Below are 14,818 nucleotides of genomic sequence, written 5' to 3'. Positions count from 1 at the left end.
GTTCCGCCCCCACAGCGTGATCACCCCCAACCAATGGGAAGGCGCACCTTGGGTGACAACCCGCGAGACCTGTGATGGGAGGGAAGGGAGGAGCGTATCACATGACTTCTGCTTCTTCTGAAGCTCAGAGCTCTAGTTCTCGCCTGCGGGTCAAAGAAGCTCTTGTGTGGTCAGTGTTATGAGGTCGCGGGGTTGCAAGTCTACCTTTGTGGGCCAGTGAGCGAACTCATACCAAATGCCATCATGATATGCTTTCCTAAATGCCGCGCGAGGGGCGGATGGGATGCATACATCTAGGTCCCTTTTTGCCCAGCACCTAGACGAGAAATACAGGGATTGTGACGCCCATGGTAGTTCTCAACCTGGACTAGCGATCTGACACTTAGTGGAAGAAGTAAACACATCTTCCCAAGGCAATAAAACAGACTAGAGCTTAATCCTGGTAGTGGAGATAGCGGCCACCTTACTGATCTCCTTACCCTTGGGCATTTCTCTTCAATCTTGCTGTTCTACGGCAGCCTTAGTATCTTAACACACAAAGGTCGCAGTTGGTGCTCTTTCCTACAACCATCCCATGTCTTCTCTAGGACCCTGAACACAGGTCCAAGTCTGTCATTCAAGATCTTGCTGATGTTGCCTTGGCTGGTGTAGGTCAGTGGACTGAGTGCCAGCCTGCAAGCTAAAAGGCCGCCAGGGCACATGCCTGGGTTGAGGGCCAGGTCCCAAGTTGGGGGCTGTGGAAGAGGCAACCAGGCCATTTCTCACATCAATGTTTCTCTGTCTTTCTCCCTCCCCCTCTCTCTAAAAGTAAATAAAATCATTTTAAAAAACATCTTGCAGATGCTAACACCTACTTCCCATTCCAGGCCCAGAGAGGGTGGGAGTGGGTGGGAGGGGTTGGGGAAATGCTTCCCCAGCCATTTGCAGTTTCCTGATTGACCTCCTGGACTTTGCACATGTATCCTGGCACTGTCTCCCCACCAGGTCTGCCTGTTGTCTTCAAGACTGGACAGTATCCTCCTGATTGTTTTCTCTGATTCCATTCTCTGGGCATCTCCTGTGCTTTATCCCTATACAGCGTTGATTCATTCATTTTTTGAATCAAATATTTACTGAGTATCTCCAATATACCACACACTATTCTATCTAAATATGTATGTAGCAGTTCACAAAACAGCCAAGAGTCCCTGTATTCACGGAGCATCAGTTCTAGCGATCATATATTGTATTCTCTGTTCCTGCACCTATTTTTTTTTTCTATCAAACATGGTGTTCAGCAACAACCACCACAAAACATGGAGTTCTTGGGGCACAGGGACAGGATTTGACTCTTTTTTGTGACCCATGCCCTGGCACTAAGAGAAAACTTGAATTTGGAACTAATGAGTAAATTATAACCTCCCTATCCTCTTGGTTTACATCATACCCTTTGTGCTGACCCAAGAGGTTGGAGGAAAGGGCACCAAGCCCAGTAACTCTATTACCACTCAAATCAAGACCCTGGAGTTTTTATAAGTTCTGAGGGCTTCTGATAGGTAGGAGGCAGCTCCAGCTTGTGCCTGGGGTTAGTAACTTGAACTGTAGGTTTCAGGTGACAGCAGCAGCCTCAGCATCAATAATTGAGCGCAGGTCCAGCCTGCCTCACAATTCTCCCCCCCACTCTCCGTGGACTCCTCCCTCCTGTCCTATGCGCCGATCTTCCCCAAGCAGGAGCCTCCAGCCCAGGTAAGCAGGGCCCTTGAGTGTGGGTTCCCAAGCACACCAGTTCAAATTTGCCATCATTCACCTACTCACATACATTCACACATTCCTACTTTCAATTTTAGTTCCCACCACCACCACCAACCTCGTAAGGGTCAGATGGTCCAGGGAATGGGACAAGGTGGGGAACTTATCCCTCATACCAGGCTGTGGGGAAGAGGGCAGAGTTACGAGAAACTGTGTATTGTGTGTATCCACATGTGAAGGGACTTCTGAGAAAGAACAGAACAGAGAAATGCAGGGGAGGGGATATAGGATTGGGAAAAAAAATAGAATCAGTGACTCTTCTCACCCCCAGGGAAACACAGAAAGTCCTGGGGTGAGAAGGACATCTCATCCCAACCCTCTATGGAGTGTTTAGATTGCCTTTTACTGAGGCAGAGCAATGACAATGAAGGGGTTTCTGACTGTAAAGCTGTGCTCTTTTGCTACACATAATGGGTCAGAGGAGACCAGGCAGGCAGTGGGTAGAACTGGAGAAGGATATTACAGAGGGGAACTGGTAGAAGGAGTCCTAAAGATTGGAGACAACAGAGATAAGGAGAAATGGGTGGAGGGAGCAAGGTGAAGATGGGACCAGGAGCCGAAAGTGAAAAGAGGTGGTTTGGGATTGGGTTTTGAGTTTAGCATGGAGTCCTTGAAAGCACATGGGCTTGGGATCAGACCAATTCAGATTCAAATCCTAGTTCTGCTGTGTGACTCTGGAGAAAAGACAGCCTTTCTGAGCCACAGTTTGTAAAATATAGGCATAATAATTACTACTGGTAAGGGCTGCACAAATGGCAGGCAAATGTCAGGTGTGGGTTTCCCTCACTGCCTCCCTCCATCCCAGGACCCAGGTAGGGACCATGTCTCCAGCCATCGCACTAGCCTTCCTGCCACTGGTGGTTACCTTGCTGGTGCGGTACCGGCACCATTTCCGACTTCTGGTGCGCAGCATCTTACTGCGGAGCCTTCGAGACTGCCTGTCAGAGCTGCGGATTGAGGAGCGGGCCTTCAGCTATGTGCTCACCCACGCCCTGCCTGGGGACCCTGGTCACATCCTCACCACCCTGGACCATTGGAGTAGCCACTGCGAGTACCTGAGCCACATGGGGCCTGCCAAAGGTCAGTGTTCCCTAGCATTCTGCTGCAGGAAGCACCTCCAAGGTAGTGAAGAAAGAGCTGGGATATTCCACTGCCTTAATGGGTGAACTGGGCAGATTCTTGATCCACTATGGGTCTCTTTATTCTCCTCCACAAATGAGGAGGGTGGGCAAAGTTACTCATTCAGTGAGCATTTATTGCCAACTCTTTCGTAGCAAGCATGTGCTGGGTGCTGGGAGAGAAGGAAGTAGAAGCCACATGGATGAATCAGCCACAGTTACTGGCCTCAAAGGGGATGCAGTACACAGGGGAATAACCATCTCCGTACATTACTCAACTTTGTAATATTTTTCTCCCTCATCACAGAAGCTTCTATATCCTACTCAGGGTAGCCATCTGCCTGGATTTGTCTGAGTTCCAGCTCCCAGCACAAGTGCTTTCAGAGTCTTATTTAAGAATGTGGTTCAATTCCAAGGTTAAAAAGATATCTAATGAGGAAAATAAGGGGAAATGAAACTGGAAGTTCTGGCAAAGATCTCTCAGAAGCCTGGGGTTGCTTCTGCCTCAACCTTCCTAGAGGAAGCAACAGCTGAACTGAGTCTAGTAGGATTGCTTTCAAGTTGGTCAGGCAGATGGGGGTAGGGTTGGGGAAAGGCAAAGCCAGTCACATATACAATGGCAGGAAGGAATTCATCAGAATGGTTGCTCCTGGGCACAGTTGTTTGAGATGGCTGTGGTACCAGCTAAAGTTAGGAAGGATTGAGGGCTGAAACTGGAAAGGTAAGATAGGATCAGTTCCAAGGAGGTCCTGAATGTCAGGCTGAGGATTCCAAATTCAATCCCAAGGCCTTAGGATCAAGGAACCAGGAAGTGATAGTGTCACATTTGTTTTTCAGAAAGATTCCTAGTGGCTGTTGTGAAGACTAGACTGAAGGAGGAAAGCCTGGAGGAGCAGGGAGGCCAGTGGGACAGCTGGGGCTATATATAGTTCAAGAGAGATAAGATCCTAGCTGGTTGGGAGCTGCAGTGAGGCAGGTGGGCATTTGAGATCTCTTTCTGTGGCTTGTCATCCATCTCCCATGTCTGCTGCAATGGCCATCTTCTCCCATAGGTCAGATCCTGATGCGGCTGGTGGAAGAGAAGGCTCCTGCTTGTGTGCTGGAGCTGGGCACCTACTGCGCATACTCCACACTGCTTATTGCCCGTGCCCTGCCCGCTGGGAGTCGCCTTCTCACTGTAGAGCAGGACCCACGTACAGCAGCGGTGGCAGAAAAACTCATTCGCCTGGCTGGCTTCGATGAGCGCACGGTCAGCCCCCATCTCCCTAACCCTGGTCTCTTCCCTTGGCCTTGCTCTGGCCAGGCCTCCCCCGTGAGGGAGTCCCACCTAGGAGAAGGAAGCAGCTCCACTTAGGAAACTGTCATCCTGGAGGCTATATAAATTCCTGTCCTCCTCTTCCAAGTCATTTGTACATATTTGCTGCTGAATGACAAAGAAGCAGTTAAGAGGAAAGTCTCTGGAACCCAGAAAATCTCGGTGCAAACCTCAGTCTGTCTCTCATTAGCTATGAGACCTTGGGCAAAGCACTTATCCTCTGAATCTCAGCTTCTTCATTGGTAGAATAGAAATCACAATACAGATCCTGACCTCTTGAGTTCTGAAGCCAGAGGAAATGTGAGAACACTGGTCGGGATCTAGACCAGGGCCTGGCATAAAGTAAGCTAGATGCTGGTGCCATCTGATGTGGGACAACCCTGGTTGGGTTGTCCCACCCTCACCTCCAGCTCCTCCCACCCCCACAGGTAGAACTCATCGTGGGTAGCTCAGAGGAGGTGATCCCGCGCCTACGTACCCAGTACCAGCTGAGTCGGGCAGATTTGGTGCTTCTGGCACACCGGCCTCGATGCTACCTGCGGGACCTGCAGCTGCTGGAAGCTCATGCTCTGATGCCAGCTGGTGCCACTGTGTTGGCTGACCACGTGCTCTTCCCTGGTGCGCCCCGCTTCCTGCAGTACGCCAAGAGCTGTGGCCGCTACCGCTGCCGCCTCCACCATACTGGCCTCCCAGACTTCCCTGCCATCAAGGACGGCATAGCCCAGCTCACCTACGCAGGGCCTGGCTGAGGTCCAGGCCCAGGAGTACTTACTGCTGCCCTACCTTACCCCTACCCAAGCAAGGACCTCAGAACATTCCTTCCCCTCCCTCCTTGTGGCCTGACAAGTGCTGAGCTCAGGGTTGGGGAGGCTCTTCTCCTACCTCTGCCCCACTCACCTGAAGCATCAAGGTCTGTCAGGCTGTTTGGTTCCATTGCTTTCCCTCCTTCCAGAGAAAGCCATGAACTGACAGGCAAAAGGCCTGAGCTCCCACCCCAGCTTTGTCACTGATTTGCTGGGTGATTTCAGGGGAGTCCCTGCCCTGCGCTGAGACTTAATTTGCTCTCTTAACACCAAGGAAGCTGGCTGGGAGAGTTCCAGGGGCTTCCCAGCTCTGGACCTCAGAAAGCCTGCCCTCCCGAGCCCATGCCATTGTGGACAGGATTAAAAGAAACAGTGAACTCTGAGGTAATGGCCCTGCAGGAATGACTGGTGCAATGGTGCAAGTGGGGCCAGAGGAGAGGGCAATGCAGCCAGGTCTTCTTCCTGGCCATCCCTAGCCCTGGCCCACGTGGCCAGGTAGGTTTGCCTAAAGTCCTCTGAATGCCCTCTCCCTAAAGCTCAAGAGAAGATGCTGAATTCCTCTGGGCCCCACTGACAAATAGGGAATAGACATGGGGGGAAAATCAGTCCTGTGTCTTTATTAAAGAGAGTTAGAAAGAGATTACACCTGGAACCAAAAGGTGAGGTACTGGCCAGAAAGGTGGGGTGGGCTCCGGCTCCTGGGATTCAAGGGCAGGCTGATGGCCTGGGAAGGGCCAAGGAGACCAGGTCCTGGCAGCAGCTGAAGAGGTGCCTGAGGGTGAGCTTTCAGGCACTGGGGTGATCAGCTGGTTCTGCAGGGGTTACAGGTAGGTTACGTTGGCCTGGACTCTCCCTGAGGCCACCATGCCTTGTCTACTTAGATCATCCACTGGTCCTGATCCTGTTCGTTGCCTTCCATGTCCACCTGGAGAGGAGGCTGGGTGTAGGTGGGGAGGGGCCTCAGCCACCCAGGCAGCCCCAGTCCCAGATCCTGCTCCTGACTGGATCCAAGGTTTCTATACCCCTTGGCCACTAATTAGGTCAGGGGCAGGGACCCGAGAGCAGAGGCCTTCCCCACACCTCTGCCTACCTCATTGACCTCTCCATCATCAGGCGACTCATTGTAGTCATTCATCTCGTCCATGTCCTGCATGTCCTCGTCATCCTCTGAGTCCTCTTCACTATCCTCGTCATCATCTTCATCTTCCTCTTCCTCATCATCATAGTGCTGGTGAGGCAGGGGAGAGTCTGTTGGACCAGTTCAAGGGCTGGCCCACTTGGAGCCTCTCTCTGGAACCAACAAATTACCCCCACTCCCTAAGCCTGCCCTGCTTAAGATGGCAGGCTGATGCATGGTTTGCAGGACCTTAGTTCTAGGTAGGCCCAATGCCCACTCCCTCTAGCTCCTGACTCTGGACTCAGAAGCAGGACCTTTGGAATTAGAGCAGAGCCTTAGTCCATCTGGGGCCCACTCACCTCTGACGCTGGCTTGCCAATAGGTACCAGGTTGTTGTCTTTCTCTGCAATGCTCTGGAGCTGTGGCCAAAAGGGAAGAAAAACAGTGCAGGGCCCAAGAGAGAAGGTCACGGCATGGGACTGGACCATGTTGCCCCCCAAGAAGATACCCAAGTGTGAAGAAGAAGCTTCCTTCCAGTTCTCAGGAAGATCCGATACCTTTTTCTCCTGTCATCTGCCACTTACTTACTTACTTATGAACTTGATGCAATTACATATACTCTCTAGGCCTTGGTTTCCTCATAAGATTATGGTGAGAGTAAAGTGAGAGACTATCAGCCTAGAACATGGCATCTGCTAAGTCTTTAATAAATAGTCAAAAATATTATTTCCTATGCCTTAGGGAAAAGTGATGCAGAATCCAGCCCACAGTGTCAAGGCGTTACGGCTGAGATGAGACAAATTCACACGGACTACTGAGTCCTGTGGAGGAAAAGGGACAGCATGGCCACTCTCTCAAGGGGAAAGTGCCCCGACCCTTGCCTTGACAAACTTTTATTGGCTTAATTTGCACAGGAATACAGGGCGTACATGGAAAGCTCATCAATCATTGTCAGGCAGTAATGATCAATAGATAACATTCAAAGAACTCTGAGGGCCTATTTTGAGTCAGGGTCAAATAGTTAAAGGGCCATAAAACTTTGGGAAACAAACTCATTTCATGCTTGGACCCTTATCATTTAAATTGAGGGTGTTAGCAAAGTAGGTTTCACAGGATTTTATGCATTCTTTCTTAGACCTGATTGCCCAGGGAAACAGCCCTCTGGCATTGTTTCAGGCTTGAGTCAAGCAGGGGAAGTAAGGCAGCCAAGAGAATAGGAGACTTCTTGCAGACAGAATTAGGACTCAGGCTATGTCAAAGGCGAGGGGTGAGGGTCCATCACCCCCTCTCTCCATAGCCCCTCAAGCCCTTCCCTGAGGGCCCCCTTGTGACCATGCCTGTCTTAGGTTGTCCCTCCCTTGAAGATTCTTACCCATCACTGGCTAACCGGTCATGCACCAGGAACCAGACAGGGTGAAGTAAAGTGGGCAGAGGTGGTGCTCCTGCCAGGGGGATAAACTTTGTCTTCTTAGTGACTTAGGGTCCCAAGGTCTCTCACTCAGCCTTAGTCATGGCGGGGGGCGGGGGGGGAGGGTGTCACAGCTTCTAAAACCAGGCAGGGTGGTTCCCAACAGAAAAGAGCCTAGACTCCAATCTGGCCCAGTGGTCCCATGGTCCCCCAGCAAATTAAGGTAACAAAAAGAGGAGAACCTAGCTCCCTGCTTCCCCTAAACCCCGCCCAACCCCAGCCTGATTATTCTCAGTTCAAAGCAAAAAGCTCCTCCAGGGCAGATCTCAAGACTGGGTCATGGCCAGTGAAAGGGGGATCCCTGACTGAGCTCCACCACTGTGCTGGGCTCTCACTCACCCAGGCCTGATGCTGCTGTTCTTGCTGCTGAAGCTCTGTCTCTTCCACACAAGGTCGATCCAGATTAAACCACAGAGTCTCAGTCACTCGGGGAAAGAGTGAGGGAAACAAGGTGGACATGGCTCCTAGACTGAGAGAAAAGGTCAGGTGAATCCAGCTGTCAGATGTACTTGGTTTTGGCTTTTTTTAGGTTACAGTTCAATTTGGGGATGGGGTGGAGTAGAAGGAAGCAGGGAAGCAGCTCTTCCTTGTAGGAATCAGACAGACCTGGGTTTCAGTCCTGGCTCCACCACTTACTAGCTGTTTGACCTTGACCAAGTCACTTAACCTCTCTGAGCCTCAGTTTCCTCATCTGTAAAATGGGGATAATAACAATTATACCATCCTCACAGTTATTCTGATCATTAAGTAAGGTCATTTACTTTATGGCAAAGTAAAATTGTAAGCTGTTCAAGGAGGAAAGAGAATAGAAGCCAAATATAGAGATAGGAATCCAAAATACACACTAGCATTACAAAATTAGAAGTAGCAGGGCTCTACTGAAACTGTCTCTACCTCTTCCAAACACTAAGATGTACTTTTTGCATCTCTGTGATGGTTCATACATCATCCACCCAGTGTCAGAAATTTAGGACACTAACCACCTCTCCCACAAACCATAGCCAAAGTTTGAGGTGGGGGGTTGCGGGGGGGGGGGGGGGGGGCAGGCATGCAAGTATGGTTCAGTAAGACATTCTAAAGACATGGGTAAATGTATAAGCAGATGGAAAGTTGAATGGGTGAACTAACATGTGAGAGAACAAGTAAATTCAGCTCGGATTAAGCAGTTGAGGGAGTTGACTAGGAAGGTCCCAGGGAATATGAATTAAAACATTTCCGCGCCAGGAAAACTGAGGCCCAGAGACTAACAACGGCTGGGCTCTGGGTCACACAGTGAATTGCGACACATAACTCTGGCTGGAAGAGACCCAGGCCGGGTACTAGCGATGAGCAGGAGAAAAGGATCTAGGTCTAGTTCTGCTCTGCCCTAATTTATTTGACCGATCCGGGTCCAGCCTGCCCTTCCGTAGACCTCAGCTTCCCAGCCAATGTAACAAGTAAAACAGCACCATCCCTCACGTCCCAGCACTGAGAGGCACAGAATCCAAGCTCCGAAAACCCAACCCCTCACCGCAAAGCCACCGCCCATTCCTTGCTTATTATGATAATGACCGTGAGGTTGACCAACAGAAAGAAGGCAGAGGCGGGATTCGGAGAGGCACCTTATAGGGTTGCTAATAGAGAAAGGAGCGGGGCTTGAATAGGGCCAATTAACTGGAAGAAATGCTGGGTGACAAGAAGTGACACCAATGAATGACGGATCTCGTGTGACGGGGTGGAGCTTAGTCTCGCGGAAGCGGCCAATGAGATGGCGTTCTTTAATATAAAAAGGAGTCGGAACACAGAGCTCCCGAGGAGGCGGGTCAGGGGAATGGAGTTTCTCTGAGGGAGGGAGGAAGGGGCGAGGAGACAGCAGACGCAGTCTTGCTTCTGTACTTACCGCGCCGGGAGGAGGCTGCCGGCAGCGACCCGGAAGCACTTCTTTCCGCCTGAGCGGAAGGACCCACCAGAACCTGGGACACACTAAACGCATGCGTCATTGGCCTTCTTTTGTTTCCCGTTCCCGCCTACCAGACAGGATGTGACGTTATGCACCTTAGTCACGTTGTTGGGAGATGGAAATTTGTCTAGCTTACTGTTGGTCCCGCCTTGAAACTCAGCCAATCCGCCTCTCCAGTCTGCTGGCCCTTCACCCCCAAACTCCCCCCCAGCCCCGCCCCACGCGCCTGCCAACCACTCCATTTAACCCCACCCCTCTGCCTACAGAGTGTATGTGACCTTGCCAAACCCCCTCGGAAAAACATCTGGGAGCCACCTGAGTTAATAGTGATCCTGATCATTCTGCTGCGTACTAGGAAAATTAGTCTGCTTCTAACGCTCAGTTTCCCGTTTGGGCGCATACATTCATTTATGTATGCCTTCAGCGGAAATATTTAAGTCCAACTGTAATCCAGACTTTGCATGAAGCTCAGGATAAATCTAGGAACATGGTCCCTGCCTCAAACACCCCACAGTAGTGGGGAAGCCCGACTCTGCAAACCAGCAGTGGTCTCGCTTGTCTCTGTATTTGAGATTATGTAAGGGCTTAACCAACTAGTTAGCCTCAGGCATTGCTGAATTCCTTTGCTGCTGAGGAATTCAGCTGCCCTTTTCAGACCAGGGCCAAATTCGCTTAATGGTCAGCCTCGTCATCTCTCCCACTCCTTTGCTGATGTCTCTGTTCTTGTAACCTCTGACTCACCCACCCTTTCAGAGAACCTTTTGCCTTCTGGCAAGAGGTCTTTGAACCCACTCCCATTAAACTCCATCTCTTATCAGCCTCTTCCAGGGCCAACAAAACACAAATACACTCCTACCCCAACAAGATGTGTGACTTTTAACAAGTCTTTTTTCCACCTGGAATGTTTCTTCAAATGGCATCATAATCTCTGACCAGCCTTCCTCCTAATCTGGGCTGATGTCACTCACGCTTGTGAGATAACATCTTTAAGAGGTCGTACTGCATTTTCAAGCAGCTCTGCTTGTTATAGTTTTTCATTAATGAGTAAAATTTGCCTCTTGGAAATGACCACCCTATTCATTCATTCATTCAGTCATTCATTCATTCATTCATCAAATACCTATTCAGTGCCTCACTATATGCCTGTAAATAGTCTAAGCAGTGGATATACAATAGTGAACAAACAGACCAAAAAAAAAAAAAAAAACCCTCTCTCCTCATGCAGTTTCCATTCTAATGAGAGAGAGAAACAATAAAGATGAATAAAATATATACTGTAGTCTAAGATTGCAGTTAACACTACAAAGTCAAAATAAATCAGAAAAGTGGGAGAAAAAAACACAGTGGCAGGAGGAGAGGTTTCATTTTGGACAGGGGAGCCAAGGAAGAAGAAAATGAAGAGAGAGAGAGAGAGAGGACACTATTCTGATATTTAGGGAAGAGCATTTCAGGGACAGCAAGTACAAAGGGCTTAGAAATAGCTGGAACACAGTGTACCTGGGGATGGGTAAGAGAATACTGAGAGGTAGCAGAAGCCAGAGAGCACAGCCTTTCAGGTCACAATAAGGACTTTGACTTTTACCCCATGTTTAAGATCCTGAGAAGGGTTTTGAGTAGAGGATCTACAGAATCTGATTTCTATTTTAGCAGAGTTACTCTGGCTAGTCTATGAAGATTAGATTTATGAGGGGCAGTAGAGTAAGAAGGGAGACCAATTGGGAGCCTGTTGTAATAATCCAGAGGTGGGGGATGAGAAATTATTGAATTTTAAATATTCAGTTGACCCAGAATAATGCAGAGCTTGGAACCAGCCCATGAAGAGTTGAAAAACTGCATATACCTTTTGACTCCTTCAAAACTTAAATTGTCCTTCAGTATCTGCAAGGGATTTGTTCCAGGACTGCCCCCACCCCCAGACACTAAAGTCCCCACAAATGCTCAATTCCCCTATACAGATCAATGCCTATAGTTGGCCTTCTATACCTGCGGATTCCCACCCATGAATAAAGCACACTACTGGTATTTACTTTAAAAAATCCACGTGTAAGTGGACCCATGCAGTTCAAATCCACGTTGTTCAAGAGTCAGCTATATTTAGAAGGTAGACATTAACAATGTTTGCTGACAGACTAGATATAGAGTACCAGAGGAAGAAAGGAGCCAAGATTTTTGGCTTGAACAACCGGAAAACTGGCACTGCCACTTCTTGAGATGGGAAAGATAAGAGAAGTGCTAATTTTGGAAAAAACTATCTGGAAATCATTTTTGAGTGTGTTGGGTATGAGATTCATTAGACTAGAGTTGTTGAGGGGGCAAAGGGGCATATGAGCCTGAAAGTCAGGAGAGAGATCTAGGCTGGAGATATCAGTTTGGGAGTCATCAACACACAGATGGTGTTTAAAGCCATGAGTCTGGATGAATTCATCAAAGGAGTGAGTGTAGATGGAAAATAGTTTCCTTCAAAATTCAGAATTTGAGGAAACTAGGAGAAGCAGCAAACCAGACAGATGGAGAGCCAGAAAGATAGGAAAGCCTGGCATGTTGGATGGTACCCTGGAAGATAAGTAAAGAAGGGGTATCAAGAAGGAAATAGTGATCTACTACAGCTTGTTTCTGCACAAAATTGTGTTTCTATGTTTCCCCAACAGACCATGAGCTCCTCGAGGGCACTGGACCCCTTATCTGCTCTCCTGTGATTTATGTCCCTGTTAGTTTCTCTTCCTGCTTCTTTTCCTTACAGGATCCCTCCCTCCAGCAGCCTTTGCTTCCCTTCCTTCCTGACAACTCTGGCCTGACGGATAAGCATTATAAGCAAAATATATATCCTGTATATATTTGTTGCCATTTTATTGTTCATAGTTTTGATCTTCTTTTCTTAAATAAGTCCCCTTAACATTTCATATAATAATAAATTGGTGATGAACTCTTTTATTTTTTTTCTTAAAATATTTTATTTATTTATTTTTAGAGAGGGGAAGGGAAGGAGGAAGAGAGGGAGAGAAATATCAATATGTGGCTGCCTCCCACACCCCACCCCCTACTGGGGACCTGGCTGAAATGGAGGCATGTGCCCAAGACTGGGAATCGAACAGGCAACCCTCTGGTTCACAGGCCAGTGCTCAATCCACTGAGCCACATCAGCTAGGGCTCCTTTGTTTTTTTCTTGTCTAGGAAGCTCTTTATCTGCCCTTCAATTCTAAATGATAGCTTTGCTGGGTAGAGCAATCTTGGCTGTAGGTCCCTGCCTTACATAATGTTGAATATTTCTCGCCAATCTCTTCCACCTGCGAAGTTTCTTTTGAGAAATCAGCGGACAGTCTAATGGGAATTCCCCTGTAGGTAACTAACTGCTTTTCCTTGATGCTTTTAAGATTCTCTCTTTATCTTTAATCTTTAGCATTTTAATTATGATGCGTCTTGAAGTGGGCTTCTTTGCATCCGTTTTGCTTAGGACTGTCTGTGCTTCCTGGACTTGCATGTCTATTTTCTTCCTTCACCAAATTAGGGAAATTTTCTTTCATCTTTTTTCAAATAGATCTACAGTTTTTTGCTCTTTCTCTTGTACCCCTGTGATGTGAATGTTGGATTGCTTGAAGTTGTCCCAGAGGCTGCTTACACTATCCTCATATTTTTTGGATTCTTTTTTTCTTCAATTCTTGGCTTCATCCACTCTACTGTTGTTTCCCTGTAAATTGTTCTTTATCTTAATTAGCATATACTTCATTTCTGACTAGATCTTTTTTATGCTATTGAGGTCCTCACTAAGTTCCTTGAGCATCCTTATAACCAGTGTTTTGAACTGTGCATCTGATAGACTGCTTATCTCCATTTTGTTTAGTTCTTTTTCTGGAATTTTGATCTGTTCTTTTATCTGGGCCACATTTCTTGCCTCCTCATTTTGGCAGCCTCCCTGTGTTTGTTTCTATGTATTAGGTAGAGTTGCTATGACTCCCTGTCTTGGTAGCATGGCCTAATATTGTAGGTCTGTACTATAGGATCCAATGGCACAGCCCCCCCGTCATCCAAGCTGGGTTCTCAAGGTGCACCCTTCATGTGGGCTGAGTACCCTCTCCTCTTGTGATTGAGATCTGATTACTTTTGGCAGGTCCTGAGATATGCCTCTCAAATTTTTATCCACCACATGTGGATGTGGGACCAGACCATCTCTACCCCTCCTACCAGTCTGGATGGATATGTTTTCTTTAATTCTGTAGATGTCAAACTTCATTCAACTCTATTTCTGGTAGTTCTGAGTTACGGTTGTTCTATGTTTTAGTTGTAATTTTGATGTGGTTGTGCAAGGAATCAAGCTGTGTTTACCTATGCTGCCATCTTGACAGGAAGTCTCAAGAAAACCTCCTCAAAGCTTTCTTATGGGCTGGTCTGTGCTTAGTGGTGGGGACCCACAGAAGAATCAGATCTGGGTCTTCATCCTTTAGAAGCCCCCAGTCTGGTTTGGAAGGGGTAAAGCAAATTATTAGATTCTAGGGCAGACATGGTTCATCTTTACTTCCTGAGCACCTAGCACAGGACCTGGCATAGAGTAGTCATTCAAAAAATGTTTGTACAATATGAGTTTTTCCTTCAGTATAATGGAACTGAATTATTAGTTCATTTGACTATATGCTACAAATCCTACATTAGAAATAGTTTCTGAGAAGAGTAGGAACATTGAGAAGAGAAAGGCAAAGTGTGGGGGAGTATGTGGAGAGGCGCCCCAGGGAGATGGGACCTTGCAGGAGGAAATGGGCATTCTAGAAAAGAGGGGATAACATGTGCAAAAGCACAAGACCAGAAAGGGTGTGGTGTGCTTAGCACAGGGACTGCTCATGGCCATCTTGGTGGTAGGCACTGTAAGGGAAACAGGATTGCAAACTGTGCCCTGACCTCAAATGGTAACACATATCCTTGGAAGATGGTAAGGAGATATTGAAAAAGGCTTTATTGAGCAGGGGAGACTTCAGCTGAGTCTTAAAGGATGTTTCTGAGTTATAGAGTCAGAGAGATGGAGGGAAAGAGGAAACCTTCCAAGTGGGAGGGGTCTCTGTGAGCAGGTGCTGGGATGTGGGGTCAATGAGGAGACTGTCCCAACAGGAGAGCATGATATGTGGAGGGGATGCTGGGGGAGCTCCTGAGTGGGAGGGAGGGTACTTTTGCCTTGTGCATAAGTTTCCTTCTACCTCAGGGTCACTCAAGACCTCATTTATTTTCTGGTCAGTAAACAGTTACTGGAGCCTCTCTAGCCTCACCCTCAGTTTAGGATGAATGGG

The 14,818-nt window shown here is 48.1% G+C and overlaps 2 protein-coding genes across 7 annotated transcripts; one reads left to right on the top strand and one right to left on the bottom strand.

The window, feature by feature from the left end:
- Positions 1-887: 887 nt before the first annotated feature.
- LOC114498643 (transmembrane O-methyltransferase) lies at positions 888-5,485 on the top strand. Its single transcript, XM_036028865.1, has 4 exons — positions 888-1,725; positions 2,594-2,868; positions 3,959-4,155; positions 4,650-5,485. The coding sequence occupies exons 1-4, from the start codon at positions 1,688-1,690 to the stop codon at positions 4,968-4,970; spliced, it is 831 nt and encodes a 276-aa protein (XP_035884758.1). The 5' UTR covers positions 888-1,687; the 3' UTR covers positions 4,971-5,485.
- A 136-nt stretch (positions 5,486-5,621) lies between these two features.
- Positions 5,622-9,622, bottom strand: ANAPC15 (anaphase promoting complex subunit 15). Of its 6 annotated transcripts, none has more exons than XM_028514712.2 (5): positions 9,489-9,622; positions 7,949-8,073; positions 6,501-6,560; positions 6,115-6,252; positions 5,622-5,961 (listed from the first exon to the last, which is right to left on the bottom strand). In XM_028514712.2, exons 1-5 carry the CDS (start codon positions 9,586-9,588, stop codon positions 5,902-5,904), a joined length of 483 nt encoding a protein of 160 aa, XP_028370513.1. In that variant the 5' UTR covers positions 9,589-9,622; the 3' UTR covers positions 5,622-5,901. The 6 variants fall into 6 exon arrangements, with proteins under 6 accessions (XP_028370513.1, XP_028370515.1, XP_028370516.1 ...); XM_028514714.2 differs by having other exon boundaries at positions 7,949-8,078; positions 9,489-9,606; XM_028514715.2 differs by having other exon boundaries at positions 5,622-5,949; positions 7,949-8,078; positions 9,489-9,603.
- Between the last annotated feature and the right edge of the window lie 5,196 nt (positions 9,623-14,818).

This window comes from Phyllostomus discolor, chromosome 6 (genome assembly GCF_004126475.2).
Source record: "Phyllostomus discolor isolate MPI-MPIP mPhyDis1 chromosome 6, mPhyDis1.pri.v3, whole genome shotgun sequence".
In the NCBI taxonomy this organism is placed as follows: domain Eukaryota; kingdom Metazoa; phylum Chordata; class Mammalia; order Chiroptera; family Phyllostomidae; genus Phyllostomus; species Phyllostomus discolor.
The sequence above is the reverse complement of the archived record's forward strand: the minus strand, read 5'-3'. Positions and strand labels throughout refer to the sequence as shown.

Excerpts from the sequence above, each read along its gene's own strand:
- LOC114498643 (XM_036028865.1), top strand. The coding sequence starts at position 1,688 with ATGCGCCGATCTTCCCCAAGCAGGAGCCTCCAGCCCAG. Across the intron at positions 2,869-3,958 it reads CCACATGGGGCCTGCCAAAG|GTCAGATCCTGATGCGGCTG; the intron begins GTCAGTGTTCCC and ends CTTCTCCCATAG. Across the intron at positions 4,156-4,649 it reads CTGGCTTCGATGAGCGCACG|GTAGAACTCATCGTGGGTAG; the intron begins GTCAGCCCCCAT and ends CCACCCCCACAG.
- ANAPC15 (XM_028514712.2), bottom strand. The coding sequence starts at position 9,588 with ATGACGCATGCGTTTAGTGTGTCCCAGGTTCTGGTGGGTCCTTCCGCT. Across the intron at positions 8,074-9,488 it reads GGCAGCCTCCTCCCGGCGCG|GAGCCATGTCCACCTTGTTT; the intron begins GTAAGTACAGAA and ends CTCTCAGTCTAG. Across the intron at positions 6,253-6,500 it reads TTGGCAAGCCAGCGTCAGAG|CACTATGATGATGAGGAAGA; the intron begins GTGAGTGGGCCC and ends CTGCCTCACCAG.